We start from the raw sequence: 24339 nt of genomic DNA on the forward strand, positions 1-24339 counted from the left end.
TTGAATCTGATTGCCTGCAAGCGGTTCAAGAGATTGCATTTGCAGATTATCAGTTTTTGGACTTTGAAAGTGTCATTGACGACATTCGAGTTGGGATGATGGACAGTCAAGGGGTCCAAATCTGTTTTGCACCTAGATCGAGCAACAAAGTTGCTCATAGGCTAGCCAATATGGCTTTTGAATCATATCAAAATGAAACTTGATTTGGTTCTATTTCAAATTGTATTCTGGACATTATACATGAGGTTTACTTAGCAAATTTTATTTTTTAAAAAGCAAATAGGAGATGTAAAGAGATGAGAGGTCAAATAAGCAAATCTGAAGGTTTCAATAGAAAATCTCGTGCTCTATATATGAAAGTTTTCCTCAATGAGTGTATATTGAAAAGAAAAAAGTGATTGAATTTAATCTAATAAATCATTATTAAATTAGGTGCAGAAGTAATTTTCTCCATCTAACTCAACACAATATTTGATTTATCATTGATAAAATTTCTAGACTCATATGCCCAAGAAAACACGAAATATGAAAAAAGGGATGGGGCCTATTCGGGTATTTCGCCTAAATTCAATGTAGTCGATAGTGGCGACTCACTTCGGTTCCCGCTTTGGTGAGCGGAGGAGCAAAAACCCTAAATCCCCAAATTGAGTAGCATCGTCAACAGTGAAGAATTGTTCAATTGAAGCTGAGCAGAGAAAGCATTGTGATTGGTGAGTCCCATTTCTCATTGTTTGCTTCAATTATGTTTGGGTTTTGTTGTAGAAGATTGCAATTACTAGTTCCAAGCTGTAGCAGCATTTCTCTTGATTCTTCAGTGACCCATTTTCTAAAGGCATCACCTTTTAGCAGATCATATGCATCATTATTAGGATCTGCAATAGATGATGAAAAAGGTCACTCCTTTACAGTTTCATACCTTATAAACTCATGTGGGTTGTCCCCAGAAGTGGCTCTCTCTCTGTCCAAGAAGCAGAAGAGGGTACAGTTTGAATCCCCAGAAAAACCAGACTCGGTTATTAAGCTTCTAAAACACTATGGACTTAGTGATACCCATGTCTCCAATATTGTTAAGAAACGCCCAGACCTGCTCTTAGCCAATGCTGAAAAGATCCTTTTGCCCAAACTTGAGTTTTTCGCTTCTATTGGCCTTTCGGGCACTGACCTTGCTCGGGTTGTTTCCGGCAACCCAAATGTTTTGAACTTGAGCTTAGAGAGAAATCTGAGACCCTGTTATGATATGATCAAGAGTCTACCTATCCCAGACAAAATGGTGGGTCGTGTCTTTTCGAAATTGTATCAGGGATTCATGGTCAGCGCAAATGTACTAAGCAATATTGCCCCCAATATTGCATTTCTGAAGGAAGTTCAAGTGCCAGAATCCTCGGTCAATCTGTGTCTGAGCAATACCCTTTTTGCAGTGTCACGGGAAAACCAAAAGTTTAAGGAAAACGTGGAGAAAGTCATCAGTATGGGAATAAGCCCGTCTTCTGCAACCTTTTTGAAAGCCTTGTATGTGATTTCTGTGATGGATCACTCAAAATGGGTACAAAGGATGGAATCATATAAGATGACATTCGGTTGGACTGAAGATGTTTTCTTGTTGGCATTTAGAAAAAATCCATTGTTTATGGCATTGTTAGAGAAGAAAGTTTTAAGTAAAGTTGATTTTCTTGTCAAGAGAATGGGTTGGCAGCCTGCATTTGTAGCTAAATATCCTAGTGTTCTAACATTTAGTTTGGAGAAGTGGATTATACCTAGGTGCAAAGTTATTAGAGTGCTTCTCTTGAAGGGCTTAATAATAAGGGGAGAACATTCTTTGATTGGTACTGCCCTGTTGGCTGGTAAGAATTACTTCTTGGATAGGTTTGTGATCAGATATCAGAAGCAAGTACCTGAGTTATTGAATATCTTTCAAGGGAAAATGAGTCTTGCGGACGTTGGCTTAGGGTTTGAGGAAACAGGTGGAACGAAATAATTGTAGGAAGGAGGGCTGTTCTTTTTCTTAATTCAAGAGTATCAGAAGAACCACTTATTCATTGTAAGTTCTGTTTACTTTGTTCCATCTTGTCAAGAGGTTTAATAGGTTATGCACACATACACACAATAAGAAATTATTGTGTATGTAACATATCTATTGTTAATGGAAATCTCATTCTACCATGAGCATCTCTATGTATGACTTCATCAAGTATGATGTACTAAACCTTTGTGGTAGATTAACAATCAGGTTTTTTGCACACTATACCTACAATTTGAACCGAGTTTAACAGTCCTAAATGACATTAGACATTTGCCTTTGAAAGTTCAAATTTCTGATGACCTTGTTAATTTTGCTAGTTTCTTCTTTCCATTGTTGGGACTTTGGATCTATATTTCTTCTGGTAGTTACTAGTTTATGTTATGACGGAGCTTTCTTGAGGGGGAAAAAAAAAGCGTTGCAATTGGCATGTTATCTGACCAGAATTCGAAATTCTCTGTTCATAAAGTTGACGTGTATCCTTCCAGGTGTTCTGGTATCAAGGTTCTCTGCTGTCCAGAGGCTTGGTATGGGGAAACTCGGCCTTTTCTTTTCTATTGGTATCACCTGTGAAATATCTTGAGTAAGTTTGTGAAATAGTATCAGCAAACATTGTCTAACATTGGATATCTATGTGTATGTGAGTGGATTGGAACATCTAGACTTGGGGAAGAAAAATATACAACGAAAACATCATAAAACAAGTGTGGATACCTTACAAGACCATCCCTTAAAGCTTTTGTGAATATAAGCATCTGTTCTGCTGTGTCTAATGATGTATAACACTGCACTACAGCAGTTTCAGTCTAACATTCTTTTGGGTGTATTGGCTTCTTAATTTCATTTCAGTTTAACACTGTTCTGATGATTTTTTAGTGCGTCTTCATTCACATTCTGGAATCCACATTTCTGATTTCTGTATACATTAACTCATTTCCCAAAGCATGAAAGCTCCAAAGCAGAATCAAGAAAGACTGTTAATTAGAGATGCCAAAACCAGCAGTGAATCTTGCATTGCTACGAGTGTGTTCAGTTTTCTTTGCCTGGAGTTTTACTGATAAAAGTAAATGTAGAGTGTAAGTGGAAATATGCTTGGTTCTTGAAATCTGCAGCAGGACAGGTATTTTCTTATATTTTAATTTGGAAGTGCAGAATCAGAGCAACTGATCAAAATTAAAACCGAGACTAACAAACTTAGGAACTAATGAAATTCATCAAATAGTCTAATTTCAGATATCAAGCATGAACAATGTTGAGATTCACATCATGACAGACTTTAAATTCCTCCAAAAAGAGGAGTTTAGAAATCTCTACAAGTCTACAACACACCCCTCAAGTCTTAAGTGCAGATCTCAATGACAGCTAATCAGAGCACTGAAGGGAGAAAGAGTGGCATTGTTGTAATAAGTGTAGTGACATTGTAGTAATTTCCAAATTTGGGGAATGAGAACGAAAATAGTGGCGAATCATTCGGTTGCCGCGGGGGAGCAAAACCGTAGATCCCCAAATTGAAGCTGAGCAGAGAAAAACCACTAGTTTGGTGAGTCCCATTCTTCTGATAAATATGTTTGGTTTTTGCTGTAGAAGATTTCAAGTTCAATTACTAGTTCCAAGTTTTCATTGCATTCAAAAGGAACGTCTTTTCAGCAGATTTTATTCATCAAAATCACTAGTAGGTCCTCAAGGTACCTCTTTTACAGTCTCATACCTTATAAACTCATTTGGGTTCTCCCCAGAACTTGCTCTCTCTTTGTCCAAGAAGCTGTGGGTACAGTTTGAATCCCCAGAAAAACCAGACTCTGTTATTAAGCTTCTGAAACACTACGGCCTCAGTGGCACCCACGTCTCCGTAATGGTTAAGAAAGACCCAAGGCTGCTCTTATTCAAAGCTGAGAAGATCTTTCTGCCCAAGCTTGAGTTTTTCAGTTCCATGGGCATTTCAGGCACTGTCCTTGCTAGGCTCCTTTGTAACAACCCAAGAATCTTGGCATTAAGCTTAGAGAGAAGTCTCAGACCTTGTTATGATATCACCAAAACTCTACATATCCCCGATGAAAAGCTCGCTTATTTCTTTAGTGACTTCAGGCGGACTACTTTCAAAAGATTGTGCATTGTTGCTCGCAATGTTCAAGTTCTGAGAGCACATGGTGTGCCACAATCCTCATTTCCTCTGTGGGTGCCCTTTTATTTTAATGCACTGTCCTATGACTCTGAGAGGGTCAAAGAAAATATTGACAAGGTCATCAGCATGGGACTCCGCCCTTCATCTGCCACATTCATGAGAGCACTGTTTGTGATATCAGTGACGGATGCATCAAAATGGGAACAGAAGATGGAATTTTATAGAAACTGGGGTCTGACTGAAGATGACGTGTTGTTGGCATTTAGAAAGAGTCCCTTGTTTATGTCCTTCAGTGAGAAGATTATATCCAGTAAAATGGATTTTTATGTGAATACAATGGGTTGCCAGCCCTCAGATGTGGCTGGATGTCCAGATGTTCTAACCTATAGTTTGGAGAAGCGAATCATACCTAGGTGTTCAGTTATCAGACTTCTCCAGTTAGAGGGCTTAATCGCAAAGGAAGATGTATCTATAAGTACTATTCTGAAGACAAGCGAGAAGTGGTTCTTGGAAAGGTTTGTGATCAAATATCAAGGGCAAGTACCTGAATTGCTGACATCTTACAAGGAAAAATCAGTCTTGCAAAATTTGGCTTAGGATTAGATGAAAGAGGTGGAGAGAAACATGTCTAGGACAAAGCTTGTTATTAGAATTTGATGATTCTGAGGATTAAGTTCTACTACTATTCTCATTGTGCTTTAAACATTACAATTCCATTTCTTTTATTATGTTCTGTCTTACAAAGAGAGTTTTAAATGGCTATGCAGAAAATTGTTGTACTTTTCTGTGTATGACTTGACCAAAAAATGTAGTGCAATTGTTGTAATTTCCAAATTTGGGCATTGAGAATGAAAATAGTGGCGACTTATTCAGTTCCCCTAGATCCCCAAATTGGCAAATTGAGTAACCTGATCAACAGTAAGGCACTAACCAATTGAAGCTGAGCAGAGAAACCACTCTAGTTTGGTGAGTCCGATTCTTCTGGTAAATATGTATGGTTTTTGCTGTAGAAGATCTCAATTACAATTACTAGTTCCAGGTTCAGTTACCCATTTTCATTGCATTCAAAAGGAACCTCTTTTTAGCAGATCATATTCATCAAAATCACTATTAGGTCCTCAAGGTCCCTCTTTTACAGTTTCATACCTTTTACAAACTCATTTGGTTCTCCAGAACTTGCTTTCTCTTTGTCCATGAAGCTGTGGTGGGTGCAGTTTGAAGGCCTTTTGTAATGAGTCTGGATAATGCCAAGTTTAAGGAAAATGTCAACAAGGTCATCAGTATGGGATTTTGCCCTTCGCGTTTTATTTTTCATGAATGCACTACTTGTGATTTCTAAGATGCTCCCATAAAAATGGGAAAAGAAGATGGAGTTTTATAGGAAGTGCGGTTGGACTGAAGATGATTTCTTTTTGGCATTTGAAATAATCCCCTCTGTGATATTGTCCGAGAAGAATATTTCGAGTAAAATTGATTTTTTTTTTTTTGTGTGAACAGGTCGAGTTGGCAGCCCGCATACATAGCTGGAACTCCGAGTGTTCTACCTTATAGTTTGGAAAAGTGGATTATACCTAGGTGTTCAGTTATTAGAGTGCTCCTGTTGAAGGGCTTAATAACAAAGGGGGAGTTTTCTTAGGCAGCTGGCACACTGACTAGCAGTAAGAATTACTTCTTGGATAAGTTTGTGATCAGATATCAGGAGCAAGTACCTGAGTTATTGGATATCTTTCAAGGAAAAATGGATCTTGCGGATGGCTTAGGGTTTGAGGAAAGAGGTGGAGCAAAATAATTGTTGGACGAAGCTTTGCTAATTATTTTTTCTTAATTTTATGATTAAGAACATCAGAAGAACCACTTGTTCATTGTAAGTTCTTATTCATTATAAGTTCTCTTTGCTCCTGTTCTGTGCCATCAAGGTTTTTAAACTTTTAATAGGTTTTGCATACAAACTATATTACATTTGTGTATGTAACATAGGTATGATGACCATGACATAGGTATGATTTCATCAAGTATGATGTACTAAACCTCCTTTGCTTCTATAGATGCGTGCTTAGGTTAATGCATCATGGAAATCAGGTTGTTTGCACACTATAACTACTATTTGAACTGAGTTTAAGCTTACCAAATGTCCTAAATGACATCAAAACATTTCCCTTTGGAAAGTTCAAATTTCCTTGGACTTCGTTCTAGTTTCTTCTTTCAAGTGTTGGGTCTATTTATCTTGATTCTCTTCTTCAGAGTTACTAGTTTATGTTTTGCAGGAGCTTCCTTTGCCTATGATCATTTCTTCAAGAAAAAAATTGGCTGCCATCTAGCAGATCTAACCAGGATTCAATTTTCTCTGTTCACAAGTTGAGGATTATTCCAGGGTGTTATGTTATCAAGGTTCCCTGATATCCAGAGGCTTGGAAAAGCGAAAGTTTGGCCTTTTCAATTCTGCCAGTATCACCTGTGGAATATCTTGTGTAAGTTTGTGACATAACATCAGTATACTTTGTCTCAAACATTGGATGTCTATGTCTGTGGGTGCATGGATCATCTCAACCCAGGCTTTGGAGTTATTGAAGAAATGTGTGCAACGAAAACCTTGTAAAACAAGCGTGGATATCTTACAAGACCATTCTGTTAAAATTTTGTCTACTGTAGCATATGTTCTTTAGAGTTTTGCTGATATGTAACACTTCACTGTAGCTGTTTCAGTCTATACTTATTTTTTCAGTAACATTACCCTCTTATTTCATCTTTCCTTTTCCCTCAATATATGCTAACTTCAGCAGACATAAGTTTTCAGCATACCTGAACTCTTTCTGCTTTATACGTTGCTTTACTGGTTTTGCTTTCATATTATGAAAATGCTACATCTAAGACTAATTTCTTACCCGATGAGTTATTATCCACAAAGGCAACATTCTGAGATCAAATTATTTTGGTTCTGTCTTTGTAACGAGTCTTATTACTTGAAGACGACATTGTGAAGTGTGGATTGACATGGTCCCAAAGTTTCATAGGATGAAGGTGTGGTTGGAAACAGAGTGGAGTTTGGACGGACGGACGGACACTTTCGAATAATTGCATCTAGATTCCACCCGGTGTTTTCAATGCGTGTTTATTCAAATTCCAAAACCCACATTTTGGTATAAACAAACTTATTCTCAAACCATGAAAGCTCAGAAGCCAATTGAGAAAGTTACTAAAGTTAAAACGGCAGTGGATCTTTTTTGTTCTGCTACAAGCAGGTTCGTTTTCTTTGTCTGGAGTGTGATCTACAAAAGTTAAATATGGGCATCTTTATTGTTTAAGAATGCAGAGTGCTTGTTAATTTTCGAAATCTGCACCAGAACAGTGGTGATCAAAACAGAAACCAAGATTAACAAAGAATCAAAAGTTCAAAACTCATCAAACTAGTATAATCTTCTCTGCTCACATATAAGTACTGTATGATCCATGTCAGAATATGACAGACATTACATTCCCCTTCAAAGAAACTTAGAAATCCCTACAACAGACCTTCAACCATTTGAAGTCCAAAAACATCGATCATGCCACTACAGATCTCAATCACATTGGCTTAGGAAAAGAAACAACCATGTATACACATTTGATATCATAGACTACCCAGGTTTCTTGCTTAGCCAAAAATCGACTACAGCTGCTGTCTTGGAACCCAACTAAGGAAAAGAAATTACAGAACTATAACTAGATATACAGAACACAAACGAAAGTATCTGATTCTTTTCTTTTTATTAAATTAAATTCTTTAGCATCCAAGATTGCCAAAAGATATATAAATGAACTTCACATTTCAGAACAACATGCAGTGCTGAGTACACAAACCCAAGAAAGATTTATTCTTTTTTTTGTTTTTTTCTGTTTTTCAAATACCCATTTTGATCAATCATCGCCAGCCATAGACTACTTGGGTGTAGGTGCTCTTAATCCACTTAAAGCTTTTTTTGAAAGACCCTTTCATCTTCTCCTCAGCTGAATAGACTTTGTATCCAGCAACCCTCTTCTTCCTCTGCAACTCTGGGTCAGCCAAGCTCCAGATCTTTGACGTGGATGTCCCCAAGCTGCTCTTGCCTTTCTTGATCTTCACATCTTTAACAATCTGATTATTTGGGTATGCACCAGAACTACCGGAGCCAGTATAGTTGACACTGTAACTCCTGAGATCTCTCATGCTTGTTGGTGGTGGTGGTGGTGGTGGAGCAGCTGCCTTGCCTCCATAGTAGACCTCCATCTGCATATTCCTCTCATCTCTGCTGCCTCCATAGTAGACCTCCATCTGCGTGTTCCTCCCATCTCTACAGGACTTGGATCTGTAATTCTCCATGGGAGTTATTAGAGGCAGGAAAGCAGAGCAGAAGGAGACGGAGTCGGTTCCAAGGCTTCAAAGAACCAGAATAAGGACAATGAATGAATGAAATATGAGGGAGGTGGAAGACTTTTCAAGAGTTTGGTTTAGGGCTTTTCTTTGTTAATGGGAATGTGATTAATTATTGGTAATATTTTAGTTGCTTTATATGTGTCAAACTTGGAACAGTTCAGGGTGTTTCATTTTAGTCTATTTTCCTTATATAATGTGCAATTTGGACATGTAACCACCCATCTATGATCTATTTATGAGTCTGACATTTTAGGGGTCCAGATTAATTTCAATCATCCAAACTAGGAATGAGCAAACGGGGGTGGGGGGCGGGGTACCCGCGGGTTTTCCCCGCATTTGTCTAACGGGGGCGGGGGCGGGGTTCCCCATCACATGTGCGGGGGCGGGGGTGGGGGCACTTATTTCCCCCGCGGGGGTGCGGGGGTGGGGGCGGGGTTTCCCATTACCCATGCGGGGTCCCCGTTTATCTTTTTTTTTTAATTGAGAACTATTATTTTTCAACCAATATATGGGGCATTTTTATAATTTTCTTATTCTAAAAAAAAAAAATAGAAAACTTATACGGGGTATTTATCTTTCCCATCCAGAATACACCTTCAAAGCGATTCGGGAGGATCCAACCGTTGGATGGTCGTATAATTTTGTGAGGATGATTCTAACGCCGATCCGGGACGATTCAACTGTTGGATCTTTGTATAATTTTGTGAGGATGATCCTAAGGGCGATCCGTGAGGATCTGACCGTTGGATCATAGTATAATTGTGAAAAGACAATCCTCTAGGTGATCTTTGAGGATCCAACCGTTGGATGGTCGTATAATTTTGTGAGGATGATTCTAAGGGCGATCCGGGACGATCCAACTGTTGGATCTTCATATTGTTTTGAGAGGATGATCCTAAGGGCGATCCGTGAGGATTTGACCGTTGGATCATAGTATAATTGTGAAAAGACGATCCTCTAGGTGATCCTTGAGGATCCAACAGTTGGATGGTGGTATAATTTTGTTTTGAGAGGATGATCCTAAGGCCGATCCGTGAGGATCTGACCGTTGAATCATCGTATAAATTGGTAAAGATGATCCTCTAGGCGATCCTTGAGGATCAGACCGTTGGATTGTCGTATAATTGTGATTTGTGATTTTGGCTGTTAGAGAAGACGCAGCCGGATTTTTGCCAAAAAAGAAGAAGAGAGAAGACGCAGCGAGATTTATAGAAATAAGAGAGAAGACGCAGCGGGATTTTATTACTTTACATTTAATCGCCAGATTGTGAAAATTGTTTTATAGAAATAAATATTTGTTTTAAACGTATTGCTTCCTCGTGACTAAACAAACAATTTCTTTCTTAAACACTGTCTCAAGCATTTGAAATACTTAATCGACCAAAACAATGATGAAAATAAAAAGAATAAAAAAATTATTTTTTGTCAAAAAAGAAAAGGAAAAAAAAAACAGAAAAGATGGAAAATAGAAAAAAAAAAAAAAAAAAAGGACCAATGCGGGGGGCGGGGGCGGGGGTGGGGAACCCATTACCCGCGGGGGGCGGGGCGGGAAATCCCCCATCTGATAATATCCCCAGACGGGGAACGGGGGCGCGGGGGAATTTGAGCGCGGGGGCGGGAGCGGGGGTCGCGGGGGCGGGGGAATTCCCCGTTTGCTCATTCCTAATCCAAACTATCTCATAAGGAAAAGTTATATTGCTAAATTTGGCAAACACCATCCACCTTACTTAATAGTTGAGACAATGAATAATTTGTTTTTTCATACATCTAGATGACTAAACAATTTTTAATTTTATTACTTTATGTGGAATGATCTTGGAAGCAATTTAGACAATGAACAATTTTGAACATGATAGTATATACTACCTAATGAAAAAGTGGAGAAAAAATTTGAATTGCTGAAATTGATTTAGATATATGTATTTTTCTATCACATGTCAACTGTATTGAGTTTTGTGGATATTTTAAGAAAAATTAAGAATATTATTGAAAATTTTAACAACCATTTCTTTATCATCTATCCATGTAGTCACATCAAATAAGTTGAAATTGATTTTGGAGCTTGGATTCATGATCAACTTTATTATATGGACTTGGAAGAGTTCAATTAGGTACCACAATTTGCCTTTGTTGTATTGGTATTTTCTTTATTTAATGTACAACAGTAACATGCAACCATATCCTTCTAGATCCCAAATTGACGTAATAAAATTGTTTGCCCTATTTCCATCTGATTGTAAATCATAAAGCAACGATCATGAAATTAGGAATTATAACTTTTAATATCTATGGACAGATGTTCTATTTGAGATTTAACTTAATTTGCATTCATACCCGTGCTGGGTTGCATGAGAAGCAGCCAGTTGCCAAGTTTGACTGGTCTTTGCACATGTGAAGCAGCTCAAGTTTGAATGTGAAAGCATAAAGCTCAGAAGAGGAAAACAAGGAGTGCCTCGCAGCTCATTTGACTTTTGCATCACGAGCACTTGTCACACTATGTATGATATGTATATAGTTATATACAAATACATATATGTATGACATACTCAACATTGTTGTAAAACAGAAAAAAATTTTGAGAGAGAGAGAGAGAGTGTTTGGACACAGAGAATCAGATATTCTGTACGTATTCATCTCACCATGAGGGGGTTTATATAGGAGTACATGATGTATACAAATAGGCAACGTTTAATAGCAACGTCAATTACTCCTATTCACAATCCTATCAATCACTAATCTATAGTGAAATGCATATATGACTCTCCATCTATTTACATGATATTAGCCATAATTATTTACATCACTCCCCCTTAGATATTTCATGTCAATAGTGTTGCCTAGGCTGAGCGCTTCTAAGTTGCCTCGTCAAAAATCTTGCCAAGTAATAAAAACCCTATGGGAGAAAAACAACCTTGGTCGAAGGAGAAAAAGAGCACAACGCGCGTGAATGTGGAGTAGTCGTATCACAATAGAGATAAGTGAAGTCTTCTTATCAGCATCATAAGTAGATAGTATGTCTACGAGAATGATGCATTAGAGTTACTACACCAAAACCTTGCCCGGTAAACCCAGTGGGAGAAACCCGTGGTCGAAGGGAAAAGATGAGAAAATGCATATATGTCTAATCAAAACATCTTCAGGATGTATTATAATTGGAGTGACCATGCTAAAGATGTGCCTCGTTAAAACCTTGCTAGGTAACAAAACCCAGTGGGACAAAATAACCCTGGACGAAGGACAAAAAGAGTACACGTGGTCAAGTGGGTATGCTTCAGGATACTCCCCCTGATTTCGACTCCCCTTGAAAATTACAAGTTAAGTAATTCAAATAGTTTACGTAGACCAATATCTTGAACATGCTTCTGGAATGTATACTTTGGTAGTGACTTGGTGAAGAGGTCTGCATGATTGTCTTCAGATCAAATCTGCTTCTGATGCTCTTGTTGTTGATGATTGAAGGAGAATTTCGGTGCAATATGTTTGATGTTGTCTCCTTTGATGAAACTTGTCTTTATCTGCTCTATGTAAGCAGTATTATCCTCGTAGATAATGGTTGGTTCATTAGTGGTGGAATGTAGTCCACATGTGCTTTGAACATGGTTTGTAATGGCTCTTAGCCATGTACATTCACATACTGCTTCATGAAGAGCTAGTATCTCATCATGATTCGAAGAGGTAGCAACAAGTGTCTATTTTGTAGACATCTAAGAAATTGCAGTATTTCCAATCGTAATGTAACGTCCCGTATCTCAATTTACCTGTTTACTAGTCATTTGGACGGTAAACGACAATTACTTTCACTTTTACTTTGTTTCGATTCTTTTAGTGGCCCTAAAAGTTGACTTTTTATTCGGATCAAAATTTGAGAAAATGTTCTTCGTGAAAGTTGTAGGGGACGTTAAACCGAGCGCGTGCATACGCGGTACGTAAAAATCGGAGCTCGTATGTGAAAGTTATAAGCAAAAATGTGAAAATTACTGTTCATGGTAAGTAATATATATTTGAAAAAGTTACTGTGGCTGGTAAGTTTTTCTTTCTTCTTCTCTCTCCTTCCTCCCGCGTTTTCTCCCTCTCCTCGACGCTCTCTACAACTCCGGCCATCTCCCTCTTCCAGCCACCTGGGAGCGAACAACCGGCACCGGTCGACTCCTCTACTCCTACCCAACCTCCCCACGGCGGTAACTCACGGCGGCTTGGCCGGAAAATGACGCATCGGGTCCTTGAAGTTTCACTGTAGCAGAAGTGGTCAACGCGGATATTTTCCGATTCCAGCCTTCTCAGGACACCAAACCGGAGTCGAAGGTTCGGTTTTTGCCAAGGATCGTTTTGCCCCTAGCCTTGAGCCACGATTTGCAGCGTGGAGGAAGAATCGAAGAGATGAATTTCTGGGTTACTATTCACCAATCGGGTTCAACTTTTCCTTAATTGTTGAGGTACTTCTACTCATTTTCTGACTTTGTCTCAGTTGAGAAAGTTGCTGGGTCTGTTGAGTAGGTGCTACTACCAAAGTTTGGTGGCCATCGGAGCTGGTGGCGGCAGTGGCGGCGCCGCCACTGTGGGCGGCGGCTGCAGCATGTAGGGCAGTGTTTTGATTCTAGTTTTTAGCCCATTAAATTGTATATATGTTGTAGAGCTTGTATGTGAAGTTTGGTGAATTATGGAGGAGTTTGGAATTATTTGTGAATTTCCGAAGTTTGAAGTTTTGTGATTGAATTGTTGGAAATCCGGCCGTTGGATTTCCCTTGTTTTTGTTGTGGATTATGTAAATTGAGGAATTGGTGTTGTGGAAGAGATTTGAGTGGAATTTGAGAAGTAATGGAGATAGGGATTTTCGAGGTTTCGTGTAGGTTCGTATTTATTTTATCGGATTGCTGTTTACGGAAATATAATTGTGTACAGGGCAATGTCGCGAGCTACGGGTAAATGAAGGAACTCGTTTGCATGGTCGCCCAATAGTATTGTGAGTGGACTTTTGATTTTAAGTGATGCATGCAATATTGTTTCGTAATTAATTATTACGTTTATTTATTTGAGAATATGAATTGATTTACTCGGTTATAAATTGAGAATGATTTTGGCTCTAAGTTTTAAAAGGATATTGCGAATTTCGAAATAAAATATGATTTGCTATCGACAGTGAGTTTGGTTTTCGGATTATAAAGTGATTTCGGATTTGATTGGGTTTTGAGATTTATGAAATATTATAAAGTAATTTCGGGAATGAATTGTTTTCGGATTTTAAATGGAATTTTTGTCGAGGAAACGATTGATTTAATTATTCTTTTAGCGTGTGGGACACGTTGTTGATTTTTGTGACTTACTACGAGAATTTTCGGGTACGGTTGGGAATCGTACCCGTGTTTTCTTTATTCGCAGGACTTATGGGGAAGCCTTATAGATTTACTGGATTTGAATGATTTTTACCCACCATACCTGGGTTGCTATATTTTATTGCTAGCTAGCCTATTAGTGCTCTTCCCTGCTTACTATGTGTTCGTGGGTGAGTAAGAGCAGAGCATGGGATGCTCCAGAGTGTGGGACACTCCGACCCGAGCCTGGGAGGCTCCCTTCTTTCGTATGGTGAAACTTCTTCCCCATATCTTATCGTTGCTTGACTAGCTGGGCTAGTTCGATTTCCACTGTAACCAGTGGGGCTGGTCTTATCTTTTTGAGAAATGAGATTTCGGTTTTACGATCTAGTTTTCGAATGTTGTGACTAGCGAGGCTAGTCGATTTATCGTTTAGAAATTCTTGGATTTAAAGCTAAATGTGTTTTTCTAATTGTTGCATGCATTGGTTTTTAATGAAATAAATGTGGGAAAATATGGAATCCTTCTTCTTTCAAATTGTTTATTTTTGTCCACTCACGCTAACGTTTTTCGTCTACTTTCCCCTGGGCTTTTCGGTTTTTAATGCCCAGTTTGCAGGTGTTTTTAGTTAAGGTCGGGCGTACGTGGTTCGAGGCATAGTTGATGAATAGCTTCCTCACTTCTTTGTTTGGCTCTGATATATTGTGAGTTAATGTTTTGGGTAGTCTACTTTAGGGGTGATTCGGCCAATTCTCGGTAGAGTTATCTCTAAGGTGGGCCCCGCAAGGCCACCTCGGATTTCAGGGTGAAATCCGGGGCGGGTCTTCTCACGTAAAGACATAACCATTTGGGAACGTGCCTTGTGCGGATCTGATAGATAGTCTATATCAGCTTATCCAACAAGGCGAGCATCATTTTGAGGATTAAGGGAGTTTGATCCATTCCTTGATGCGTAGGGATAGTATATGCCCATATTAGCCGTACCTCTAAGGTAGCGAAAAATGTCTTTTATGCCATTCCAGTGGCAGTGTGTTGGCGCAGAGCTATATCTAGCTAACAAGTTCACATTGAATGAGATGTCCTGTCTAGGGCATTAAGCCAAGTACAATAATGCGCCCATTGCACTTAGATATGGGACTTCTGGCACCAATATCTCTTCGTTATCATTTGCAGAACAATACGGTTCTCTGTAGACTTTAGACGACCATGGGTGTGTTTGCTTTCATCCTCATTAAAGCATCCTAACATCTTCTAGATGTAATTTGGTTGATGGACCAAAATTTCATATGCACTTGTCCTCGGGCTTCAGGTCAAGACAATAATCTGTTCTCCCAAGGCCTTTCATCTCAAATTCTGACTTCAGGTGCTTTGCGGTTTCCTTGATCTCTTCAGGAATATCAATCAAATTCATGTCTTTGACATAGACCGCTATAATTGCAAACCCGGAACTTGGAACTTGTTTCCTTAATAAACACGCATGGGCATAGTTTATTATTTACATATCCCATCCTGATCAAATATTCACTTAGACGGTTATACCACCTCCATCTAGATTGTTTCAATCCATAAAGTGAACGCCTCCAAAGTAATGGAGAGCGTGTTCCGTGGTCTAGAACTATTTGCATCGGGTATCATAAGTCCTTTAGGAACTTTCATGTATATCTCTGTATCGTGATCCCCATAGAGATAAGTTACGACCACATTCATAAGCTGCATATTCAGTTTTTCGGAAACTACCAAACTGAAAAGGTAGTGGAATGTTATGACATCCATTACGGGAGAATACGTCTCCTCATAATCAACCACAGGGCGTTGAGAAAATTCTTGCGCCACTAGACGAGCCTTGTGTATCACAATCTCGTTTTTCTCATTACGCTTCCTTACAAATACCCATTTAAATTCTACAGGTTTAACATGGGGAGGTGTAGGAACAACAGGTCCAAACACCTTTCTCTTTATCAAGGAATCTAATTCGACCTGGATTGCTTATTTCCCTTTTTGTCCAGTCATCTCTTCATTGAATCTGATCAACAAAGCAAGGTTCGAGGTCATCGCATATTATAGTTTCGGTGGCCACCGTAAATACAAACACATCATCGATGATGATCTCATTCCAATTCCAAATCTCACTAAATTTACCGAGATTTCTCTATTCTCGGGAGTGGGTTCAAATGTTGGAGCGTCCCCCAACATAGTCTCTTCTAGGACATACCCATAATTTGGATTTATCTCGTGAGATGAATCGGTTTGAGATTACGATGTCAAGAGGATTCGTTTGTGCCAAGTTTACCCTCTTCTGGGGATAAGAATCCTTCGAACCTAATGGTCTACCTCGCTTCTGGGCAGGGACATATGACTGGTTAGCCGCCATGGTCGTACCTCGTCCATCTAGGATGACACATCCTACAGGGACGTCTATCCTTGCAGGCACATTTGCAGCAGGTATATATGATCTCGTCACTTTAGCTAGATCAGAGAAAGCGTCTGGCATATTTTGGGCTACACTCTGTAGATCTAGAATTCTCCGCACTTCATTATCACATTGTGCTGTTCGGAGATCAAGATGAGATATAGTGGGGACATTCCACGTCAATTCACGTCGTTCATAAGGAACGGTAACGTTCTTATCTCCCCCTAACGGCGGGAAGACTGTCTCATCAAAGTGATAATCCGCAAATCTAGTGGTAAAGAGATCGCCTGTCAAGGGCTCGAAAGAGCATATAATGGATGGGATTTATAATCGACATGTATGCCCATCCTTTGTTGAGGAACCAATTTTGTACGTTGTGACAGCACAATTGGCACGAGGACTACATACCCAAATGCGCGTAAGTACGAAACATCAAGTTCGTACCCAGTCACCAGCTGTAACGTGGAGTAAGGTCGCCAAAAATTGACGTCGCTTTTGGGAAGCGCGCAATTTAACCCTGAAATGTCGTTAGTAGTATAAGTAAGTAGGGATCGTTCTATTCCGGGGATTGAGGGTACACCTGTCATTGTCAAACAATTAAACAATTAAAATTAAAACAAAGTATAATATTCACAAAGATATTCACAAGTATAAACATTATTTACGAAAAAGGGGGGATTTTGTTTTTGGTTTTTTCGAAAATGAAACTAAGTTAACAAAATAATTAAAATGCAAAAACATAAAAATACAAATGGAGTGAGAGAACAAAGATCAAAACCACATCCATATGCAAGAAATCCAATTACAATTCCTATAGTTGATTTTAAATGTCATGAGAGAGGAGTTGATCATGTGAAACATTCGAAAGCAAATGAATTCCCATATTTTACTTTTCAATGCTAATTAACCTAAGCGAAAGCACCTAGATTAATCCTATCAAACATGCAATCAAACCCTAGAAAGCTAGTCAATCATGTCATGTTTAACGCATTACACATAGAGAAAGGCTATCAACTCAAGTGTACAACTTAGTATGAATAAGTTCACCTAATTGCAATCCTCTTCAATTGAATTCGATTTTTGTCCAAAACCTTTACTACTTTGATTCAAGTTTACACAAAACGAAAAGTCGATTTCATGTTCTTAAACCTAGCACCAATTACATGCAAATCCTATAAGTGTCGACCCAAATAAGATAAACATATAAAAGTTTTCTATCATGCAAATTTAATTAAACAAACCCACATAAGCAACATAAAAATCAACATATAGAAATCACAACTTTATCTCAAAACATATAAACGGGCTTTAAACTTTGCCCTTAACATTATTTGTTAACTAGAATTCATAGTTCTACAAATCTAAACAAAGAAAACCAAAAGAAATTACAAGGAAAAAGATAGAATTACACCATGAAGGGAGTGGATGATGAAGAGTTTGAGACATTGATCTTGAATCTTTAAAGCAAGACTTCACTATCACGGCACAAGGTGGATGATGATGGCTATGAGGCTTCATGGCTCCTTCTTCTTCTTCTTCTCCCTTGCTTGAAATGCAAAACTAAGAACTAGAGAATGGAAAAGGAAAATGGAAAGGAAATGGAGAGACAAAGAAGATGAGATGGATGAAGGAATTGTGTGTTATGGATTCAGAAATTGGTGATTGAGAGTGAGAGGAGAAGGTGTTTAAATAGGGAAGAAAAAGAAGAGTGAAATGATGAGATGAAGAAAAATAATGAAAGTGGAGTATGATAGTGGTTTGTAAAATATGTAAAAGATGAGGTAATGATGAAAGCAAAGCATGAAGGTGAAGAAATGTGTAAGTGATGATGATCTTTTAGGGTAGAAAAATTGTATCCAAGGAAAAAGAAATGCTTTCTTCATATGGGTGGGAAACATGAATATGTGGTGTTGAGCTGTTTTCAGGTCAGTTTCTTCCCCTTTATTCCTTCAATTATTTCTCCATCAAAACTTCAGAATGAGCCTTCGACTTCTTCATAAAAAATGTTCCACTATGAGTGTATATCATCCTCACAAATTTTCAGAGCTTTATTCCATGTGGTTGGGCTGAAAATGCTGCTGGACCTCTTACAGGTCCAGTTTTCCGGTTTTGCTTCTGTAGAAAATTGGGCTGATTGTTTGAAGGCCTTCCACTCATATTTTTCTCTGGCACTCTTCATAAGAAATGATCCTTTGGGTGTCTAGAATGGATCTGGAAGGTTTCAGCTCATTTGAAGTTCATTTGGTCATGCGGCCGCTCTTTCTTCTTTGCTTGGCTCTGATTCTCCTAGCCGGAGTAAGAAAATATTCAAGGTTGACTTTTTAGTGCATTTTCATTCTTCTCCATCATTTCTAGGTAATTATAGACGTAACACTCATTTCTTCTTCATCTACTCCAATGTACCTAAAAATAGAAATTAAGTTAAAAATCGATTCGTTAAGGAATAACTAAGCAAAATGTGAGGAATTAACATTTAAAATATCACATTAAAATGCGCCTATCAAATTCCCCCACACTTAGCTTTTGATAGTCCCTTAGCAAAACAAAACAAAAAAAATCCAAAACAGAACAAAGACTTGACAAAAAGCAAGTAAATGACTCTATTGCTCCTAACTGTTGTCTCAGAGACTCCAAACTCCTGGCTTTCACGTTAAACACTTAATCAAAATCACAAAGATAATTCCATGGTTAATAAACCTGTGACATTCATATGACTAAGCAAGATATGGAGAACTTAAGTTATACATTGAATGATAGCATGTTTCGAACAAGTCCAATCCAAACTCACAGGGCATACTCTCGATTTTTCTCTCAGAAATGGCTATGCTTAAAAGCTTCACACTCAAGTATATGCAAGAGAACAAATTGTAAGGCAACAAACAGCTTGCATATTTCATCAATAAACACATTTTGTGAAGAATTTTTAAAGACCTCATGAAATGACTGAGTGCACAAATGGACCTAAACCATAAGCTCGACTGCGTAACTGACTCCACTAACCAAAGACTGCCCATCTCAAGGATCAAGTCAGCACTTAAAACAGGTTGTAATGGGGCTAAGCTAGGGTTTTTGAAATGAAGATTAAGGATACAAAAAATCCTAAGGACCTAGCAGAGCATATAAGGACCACCTTATGTCATCATTTTTGTAGACCAAATATCATTGTTTTGGGCCAAACCGCCAAACCTTCACTCTAACCAACATGGGAATGGACAAAGGCATAATTTTCAACTTTGAGCCTTCTACAAATTTGCAAGTCCAAAACCACGCTTCAACATTTTCCCAAGAGTTTTTTTTTTCAATTTTTCTTCTTTTTTGCCGCTTTTCTTTCTTTCTTTCTTTTTTTTTTTTTTTTTTTTTCAAGGCAAAATTTTTTTTTTCTTGGATTTTCCCCACCCCATACTTGTCTTTCATCGTCACCCCTACATACTATGTCATGCTCTACTAAGTCCTTAAGACAAGGGTAGAGATATCCTGTACTAAGCTCATGGTAGGGTAGTGAGGGTGATGAAACAAAGGTTTTCAACGTAGGCTCAAAGGGGTTCATTCTAAGGAGTCCCACGACGGGCACAATTGGGGACACATGCTTGTTTGGCTATGGTGGTTACCCTAATGCCTTCTATCCTATCCAGGATCAGTGCATATTATGGCATACAAGTTTTGACAGTCACAACAGCCGAGTTCTAGTACTCTCTAGTCCATTAAAATCTATGGCACATGATCATTGGATTTTCAAAGAAAGATGAGGTTTTGCAAATACAGCCATGAAATTCTGAAATTATCAGTAAACACTCAAAAAGAAAGTATTTTAGCTCAACAGCTCACTTGGGTCAAATGAATCAGACTTAATCCTAGCATGCTTAATGAACCAAGTTACAATCCTATCTCAAATCTTCATACAAGCATCACAATGTCGATTAACCACAGAATTCAATTAAGTCCTATTTTGATTGTGAAAACCTTCAGCCATGAATTCGGAGACATGTTCATCCTAGACGTTAGGAGCATCCTAAGACTCAAACACACAAACAAAAACACTCTAAAACCAACAATTTTTTTTTTTTTTTTTTTTTTTACAATTTAATTTAATTTCAACACTTAGGTACGGGAACAGGGAGTCTCGATGTGCAATGGGACTGAAACAGCTACCCTTTTTCAAGACTATGTTTAATCCAATATACCTTAGTGTATCACAACATCAATTAAAAACACAATAAAAACACAATCCAACATCAACTATTTTTGTTTTTTTTTTTTTTTTTATATATACTAACTACTAAAAACACAATAAAGCAATAATCCGTCCCCCATACTTAATTCATGCATTGTCCTCAATGTATAACAAATATAAATCATGCAAAGCATAAATCAAGCATAGAAGAGAAAGTTAACACAACGAAACCTAAAACAACTTAAAATTCATGAAAATAAAATAGAAGGAAGAGTTCAAGAAAGCAAATCTGCGTTTGATGGCTCCTCCACAGATACGGTTGAAATGGGTTGCCTCCCATGCAGCGCTTAATGTTTAAAGTCTTTCAGCCTAGACTTGTACCTCCATTTACTCCTTTGGAGGAGCGGTATGCGGGCGAGTGGCAGCCCTCTTGCTGGTTTCAGCCTCCTGAGGAGGGTTCTCATGTTGTGATGCAGTAGCGTCCTTGCGAGGAAACCCAGGAGGATAACTCTGCAAGTTATTGACTTCCTGAGCAAGCTTGTTTATTGCAGTGTGACAGCGGATCAAAGAGCAGTTCATCTCAGAGATGTAATCGATCATGCAATTGACTCTCCAATCTGTCACCATAATACCATCGCGGAGAGAGGAACGCAAATCATCAATCGAATCCGAAAAGCTTTCCAGGGTGGCCATAGGCCGAGGAGCACGAGCAGCTGGTGAGGAAGAAGACTCTCCGGGATGCAGTCTGGGAGAGCGACGAGGCAGAGGAGGGGGACTGCGGGTACGCTCACGGATAGGACGATGGTCCCATGGACGAGTAAGTCCAGCTCTAGTGGCCGCTTGACGACCTTCTTCTTCCAAAGAGAGAACACGACGTTGATTGACGCCCCTACGAGGGGTAACCTTGGTTCGAGCCATGAGGAAGTAGAAGGAATTTGAAACTGCACGCTTAGACAAACCTTAGTAAAATCTGGAGGAGACAAAAAAGGATGTATATGTAAAGCACAAAATAGGGTAGAAATCTCAACAGGCACACGGTTTTAACAAAGCTTCTCCGGGAAGGAGAAGAGTTATGACAGTTCACGGCCCAAGAAACTCCCCCACGTGTAAATATTCCTTTCTTTTCCTGGATTTATGGCATGCTTTCGGCTATAGCTTGTCTGTCACGGATCCTCGAGATTCGTTTGATTCCCCACGCGTCCTTTCTTTTCCTTGATTCACGGCAATTAAACCTGCTTTCGGCTGTAGCTTGTCTGTCACAGCTCCTCGAGATTCGTTTGGTTCCCCCACGTGTCCTCCACACGCCAACAACTTTTCCGTGTTTTCGGGTGACTTTAATCCAACGCGTAGATTTAATCTCAGAGATCGTCCATCCAACGGTGGAGATCTGCTCACTCGTTCTATAAATAGGTGCACTCTGAGGGAGCGACTATTCACTCCAAAAGAAAATTCTTCCGAGTTCCAGCCTTTCTCTCTCAACCCTTCAGCCTTTCTTTCGAAACTCAAATCCTTTCTTCATCAACATGGAACCACGAACTCTGCAACTAATGGAGTTACAAACCCAGCAACAAATGGAATTACAAGCCCAGCAACCAACCGAGGAGGGAGGAAGCATCCAAGCAGCCGGGAGTGGTAACCGGTGGGCTCCCACACCGCCTCAACTAAGAATCCTCAAGGGCCTTTACTATGATAAGGGTTTTAAGTACCCAACTCCAGAGCAGATTCAAGAGATCTGCCTTCATCTGCAACAATATGGGCAGATCGAGGACAAGAACGTCTTCTTTTGGTTTCAGAACCTCAAGGCTCGTGAGAGGCAGAAGTTGAAGGAATTTCGGAACGTTCCGGTTGGTGGATCTCTCGATCTCAATTTTGGATCCACTAGTTCTACTGATGATGGTAGATCCATTGATCTAAACTTTGGGTCACGTGTCGGCTATGGTGTTGATGGATCGATCATGGAACAACGAGGAGAATATCACCAGGAGATTGAAACCCTTCCACTGTTCCCCATGCATGGTGAGGACATCTTTGGCAACATGAAGACTACTTCCGAGGGAGGTAGCGACTATGGCGGTGACTCTCGCATTTCCCTTGAGCTCAGCCTCAACTCCTACGGAAATGCAGACATAGCTTAGTATAGAGTATTTTTATTATTATTTTTTTTAAATTTTTTTTTTTTTTTTTTTTTGTAAATAGCTGAATTTAATAAGACTGAATGAATGCAGTTTATTTTTTATTTTTTTATTTTTTTTATATAAAGGACTCAAAAAAATAAAAGACAAATATAAATATATATAGGACTCAAAATGAAAGACAAAAATATTTATAGGACTCAAAATGAAAGACAATTATATTTATAGGACTCAAAATGAAAGACAATTATATAAATCTCTTCCCCCACACTTAAATATTGCATTATCTTCAATGTAATCAATTAAAAGCATGCAATGAAATAAGTAAGCATAGATAGAAGACATTTACGAAAACAAATCCTAAAATAAAAACAATAGAGAAAAATTGAAAAATAAAAAGAAATAGGGAAAGAGAAAGCAAATCTGATTATATTCTGAATTGGGTTGCCTCCCAAGTAGCGCTTGTATTTTACGTCTTGCAGCCAGACGGTACCTACATTAAATAAAGTTAGTAACTATAATTAACAAAGAAATACAAAATAAAAACAAGTATAACTATTAATTACAAACTACAAGTATTAACAAGTATATTGTACATAAGACACAAGTTAAGTACACAAGTGAGTATAAAACGTGAAAAGTATTTTTACAAGTTTAAAGTGTAAAACAACAAAATAATTTACACATATAGAGTATTCACAAGTATTTCTTTTATTATAAACATTATTGATATCGAATCAAATTCCAAGCGGTAAATCAAGTGGACGTGCGGCCCAAGTATAGTCGCCTAGACACAAACTCCCTTTCAAATCGTTTGGGCAACCTTACTGAAATGGCCAGGTGGGGGAGGACGAACACGAGAGAAAAAATCCATTTTGGCATGAGCTACTCCCACATAGTGGTTTAGGCCCATTTGCAAGCACTTCTGGATTCAAAAACCCGTCATGAACGTTGTCCCCTTCCTAGACACCATTCCACATAGGCTATACTTACTAAGATGAAAAAGTTCATAAGTGTGAAGACAGTTCAACAAGTGTTAATAAAGGCCGCTCTCAACCTTAAGGGACCTGAGCTAGGTACCAATAAGGGGTTTAGGCCAATATTAACAAAAGAGACTTCACCTATTCCTCTCAATTTACAACCTACAATTAAAATTCGCGTTCAATAATATAAATAATAATTTAAACTAAGTTTTAAACAATTTATATACAATAATTATATACAATAAATGATACAATTTAGCAAGTGATTTTTCAATCCCCGGCAACGGCGCCAAAAATTGACGTCGCTTTTGGGAAGCGCGCAATTTAACCCTGAAATGTCGTTAGTAGTATAAGTAAGTAGGGATCGTTCTATTCCGGGGATTGAGGGTACACCTGTCATTGTCAAACAATTAAACAATTAAAATTAAAACAAAGTATAATATTCACAAAGATATTCACAAGTATAAACATTATTTACGAAAAAGGGGGGATTTTGTTTTTGGTTTTTTCGAAAATGAAACTAAGTTAACAAAATAATTAAAATGCAAAAACATAAAAATACAAATGGAGTGAGAGAACAAAGATCAAAACCACATCCATATGCAAGAAATCCAATTACAATTCCTATAGTTGATTTTAAATGTCATGAGAGAGGAGTTGATCATGTGAAACATTCGAAAGCAAATGAATTCCCATTTTTTACTTTTCAATGCTAATTAACCTAAGCGAAAGCACCTAGATTAATCCTATCAAACATGCAATCAAGCCCTAGAAAGCTAGTCAATCATGACATGTTCAACGCATT

The 24339-nt window shown here is 38.5% G+C and overlaps 3 protein-coding genes and 1 long non-coding RNA gene across 5 annotated transcripts; 3 read left to right on the forward strand and 1 right to left on the reverse strand.

Moving 5' to 3' along the window:
• The first annotated feature begins 526 nt into the window (after positions 1-526).
• On the forward strand, positions 527-4899 carry LOC121048885 (transcription termination factor MTERF2, chloroplastic-like). Of its 2 annotated transcripts, XM_040515171.1 has the most exons (3): positions 528-710; positions 2506-3557; positions 3754-4899. In XM_040515171.1, the coding sequence occupies exon 3, from the start codon at positions 3870-3872 to the stop codon at positions 4734-4736; it is 867 nt and encodes a 288-aa protein (XP_040371105.1). In that variant the 5' UTR covers positions 528-710; positions 2506-3557; positions 3754-3869; the 3' UTR covers positions 4737-4899. The 2 variants fall into 2 exon arrangements, with proteins under 2 accessions (XP_040371104.1, XP_040371105.1); XM_040515170.1 differs by having other exon boundaries at positions 527-710; positions 2506-4899.
• LOC112189644 lies at positions 569-2242 on the forward strand. Its single transcript, XM_024328991.2, has one exon. The coding sequence runs from the start codon at positions 743-745 to the stop codon at positions 1973-1975; it is 1233 nt and encodes a 410-aa protein (XP_024184759.1). The 5' UTR covers positions 569-742; the 3' UTR covers positions 1976-2242.
• Positions 4900-5780: 881 nt separating the features above from the next.
• On the forward strand, positions 5781-6882 carry LOC112184708. Its single transcript, XR_005807042.1, has 2 exons — positions 5781-6003; positions 6404-6882. It is a non-coding gene; the product is annotated as an uncharacterized LOC112184708 (long non-coding RNA).
• Positions 6883-7544: 662 nt separating this feature from the next.
• On the reverse strand, positions 7545-8621 carry LOC112189788. The gene has a single exon (XM_024329143.2). The coding sequence runs from the start codon at positions 8473-8475 to the stop codon at positions 8038-8040; it is 438 nt and encodes a 145-aa protein (XP_024184911.1). The 5' UTR covers positions 8476-8621; the 3' UTR covers positions 7545-8037.
• Positions 8622-24339: the final 15718 nt, after the last annotated feature.

This window comes from Rosa chinensis, chromosome 2 (assembly GCF_002994745.2).
Source record: "Rosa chinensis cultivar Old Blush chromosome 2, RchiOBHm-V2, whole genome shotgun sequence".
NCBI lineage: Eukaryota > Viridiplantae > Streptophyta > Magnoliopsida > Rosales > Rosaceae > Rosa > Rosa chinensis.

What these genes read in the sequence shown, in the direction of transcription:
- LOC112189644 (XM_024328991.2), top strand. Translation starts at nt 743, where the DNA reads ATGTTTGGGTTTTGTTGTAGAAGATTGCAATTACTAGTTCCAAGCTGT.
- LOC121048885 (XM_040515170.1), top strand. Translation starts at nt 3,582, where the DNA reads ATGTTTGGTTTTTGCTGTAGAAGATTTCAAGTTCAATTACTAGTTCCA.
- LOC112189788 (XM_024329143.2), bottom strand. Translation starts at nt 8,475, where the DNA reads ATGGAGAATTACAGATCCAAGTCCTGTAGAGATGGGAGGAACACGCAG.